At 50.9% G+C, this 3,052-nt stretch overlaps 1 protein-coding gene and 1 pseudogene across 1 annotated transcript in view; one reads left to right on the plus strand and one right to left on the minus strand.

Moving 5' to 3' along the window:
- LOC123084302 (uncharacterized) overlaps positions 1–964 on the minus strand; it is a 6,226-nt gene extending 5,262 nt beyond the window's left edge. Inside the window, exon 1 of the mRNA XM_044505975.1 lies at positions 666–964. Within this exon, the coding sequence (XP_044361910.1) occupies positions 666–964 (299 nt within the window). The remainder of the gene's footprint in view (positions 1–665) is intronic.
- Positions 965–2,440: 1,476 nt separating this feature from the next.
- LOC123088952 (uncharacterized) lies at positions 2,441–2,579 on the plus strand (annotated as a pseudogene).
- Positions 2,580–3,052: the final 473 nt, after the last annotated feature.

The raw sequence follows: 3,052 nt of genomic DNA on the forward strand, positions 1-3,052 counted from the left end.
AACTAGAGTTAGCAAAGGATTATCTCAGATTTGAGATAGAACTTTGCTCATCCACTACCTACTCCCATAGAGTCCAAGGCCTCATGTGAGATGATTGCATACTGGATTCAAGACCCCTTCTTAGGGAAAATCCTCCAAGGATTCAAGACCTGTCTCCTTCAAGGATTAGGGTGAACTAGTTTCTTTTGCTACCATCATGTGTTGGATTTGGATCCTTTGTATCCCTCTATGTGTATATGGATTTAGTATATATGTGATTGGTTCTTGTCTATTCGAGAGTTCCTCTTTGATTTGCTCTTTTTCCACCCTACCTCAGACAGCTAAGGTTCGTGAGGATCTCTTGTTCCTTTCTTTCGATCGACTTTGACGCAACCATGGTTGCTGGTTAAAGCCTCTTTGGTACGTACATATACAGACTCATACAGCTACCAGATATATAATTAATTAAATTGTCGAGAAACAAAATACTTCTAGTACAGTAGCTTTGTTACCATCGACACGGCACATGCATGCATGATCAAATCAAGCGAGTACGTAGGAAAGTAGAGTAGATTTACATCAACGAGTCTATGATCCTCTGGTCCTTTCTATCGTCCACACGAACCGCCTGCCATAGATGAAGGAGGAGGAGTCCCCAGCAGACGCTGATGATTTGTCCGGCATACCCGACGACGCGCGAGGCGAGATACACCGCCGGTCCGGCAGTGGACGGCTCGATGCTCGCTATGAGTAATGCGGTGCTGAGTTCGATGAAGATTGCGAGCAGAGTCGAACCCCATAGGAATCTGCGCCTGCTGTCCTGGTCGGCGTCGGCACTCGCGACGCCGTTGGTGGCGTCATCGTCGTCGGCAGGATTGTAGAGGGTGAGGTGGTTGAGAACGAATCTCTCCTTCCACGCCCAGAAGCCGTTCCGGCTCGGCTCCGCCGTTGCCGCAGCCGGGAGTGGGTTCTCGATATCGGCCATCGATTGATCCGTCTGTGGGATATCGAATCGCCGACCTATGCGTACGTAGGTAAGTTTGTTTTTTTTTTGAGGGGAGTACGTAGGTAAGTTGGAGTATATAATTACTACTACGTGGAGAACGTGGACAACATTTATCTGCACGCCTCAATCTTTGAAACCGCGCGCCAAGTTTCATGTACGTACACGCAGACAGGTCGGTGTTGATTTCTTAAGGATTTTTCCTTTTTTGCGTGGAATTTTCTCAAGGAATAGTAAGGGCTATCCGATGGGCCCATTTCTCATGAAATTCATACGCACGTAGGGTCCGACGGTACGTAGGCAATGCACCTGTGGATTGTCCGAGATTTTTTTTCTAAGAAAACATAGGAGTAGTTTTCTTTTTTGGCGGGGAAATCACTTGTATTACTCAATCACAATGTCTTTACAATCAATTGAAGCAATCTCCAAAACCTCTACCGGACCAGCCCCAAGCCAGGTCATGGTCAGCTCTAGCAAAACTAGCTAAACTATCACTAGCTTTATTTTGTGACCTAGAAACATGAGTAATCCAAATCTGTCTTAAACCCATCAAATGCTTAATCTCTCACACAAGGGAAGCGTAAACTGAACGATCAATGACTGTCCATGAGATCATAGATGTTGGAATATACGTATAGTAGAAGTTGTATAGGGATAGAGTTGTTTAAATTCTGTATTCTGTTCTATCCTTTCTTCTGCTTCTCGATCTTCCTGTAACTACCGATCTGGTCGATTTCATCTGGTCGATCTCGTCCTGTAAACTTGTATGCCAAGGCTTTGCCCAATATATACATGCGGCCCGAGACAAAGGGTTCTACGCTTCCCAAAACACTTTTACATGGTAACAGAGCCTCTTCCTCATCCAATCGAGAGAGATTGCACCTAGCTACCTTCGCGACCGAGACTATGTCCACCACCACCGCAGCCATGACTCCAAGCACCATGGGTGCGCTTACCACCACCCCATCCTCCACCTTTGCATCATCTTCCTCCTCCACCCACAACACCACCTCTCTCGGATCGCCACCACAGGAGAAGCTTACGCGGAGCAACTTCCTGCTCTGGAAGGCCATTGTGCTCCCGCAGATCAGAGGCGCCCAGATGGAGCACCACCTCGACGCGACGAGCCCGCCACCACCGGCCACCATCACCATCACCACGGCAGGCAAAGAAGAGCAAGTCGTCAACTTTGCGAGATCCCTCTGGTATGCACAACAGCAACAACTCCAAGGATACTTAATGGGTTCACTTTCCCGTGAGATTCTTGCTCAGGTCGCCACGCTCCAGACGCCGGCCGAGATGTGGCGCACCATCCACGCCATGTTTGCTGCACAAAGTCAAGCCCAAGCGATAAACACTCGCATCGAGCTCACCAACCTCAAGAAAGGTAACATGTACATGGCTGATTATCTTGGTAAGATCAAGAGTCTCACTGATGAGGTCGCAAGAACGGCTGCGGCCCTCTCTGATCCGGAGATTGTCTCCAAAATCCTTGACGGCTTGGACATGGAGTACAACCCGGTGGTTTCTGCACTTGCCGCCAGGGTGGAACCCATCACCGTCCAAGAACTCTACAGCCAGCTGCTTAGTTTTGATGCCCGCCTCACCCTCCTCCATGGCGGCGACCTTCGGCAATCCTACGTCAACTCCGCCTCTCGTGGCCGCGGCCATGGGCGCGGTCACCAAGGGCAGCACGGCGGTGGCCGCGGACGCGGCGCCTCTCCCAGCGATGGCGCACGCTCTGGTGGGGGCTCTGGCCGCCATGGTGGGGGCGGCTACAACAACAGCGGCAACAATGGCGGCTTCAACAACAACAATGGCCGCCGCCCTCCTTCCCGCCCGCGCCATCGATGCCAGCTCTGCAAAAAGTCTGGTCACGAGGTGATTGACTGTTGGCATCGCTACGATGAGGATTTTGTGCCCTCGAATCGCCATGCTGCTGCTGCCATGCGTGAGCAGGGTGGAGACGACATCTGGTACGTCGACTCCGGCGCTACGGATCATGTGACAAACGAGCTCGAGCAACTTGCTCTCCGTGAGCGCTACCATGGCGCCGATCAGATTCACACC

Source organism: Triticum aestivum, chromosome 4A, assembly GCF_018294505.1.
Source record: "Triticum aestivum cultivar Chinese Spring chromosome 4A, IWGSC CS RefSeq v2.1, whole genome shotgun sequence".
Lineage (NCBI taxonomy): Eukaryota > Viridiplantae > Streptophyta > Magnoliopsida > Poales > Poaceae > Triticum > Triticum aestivum.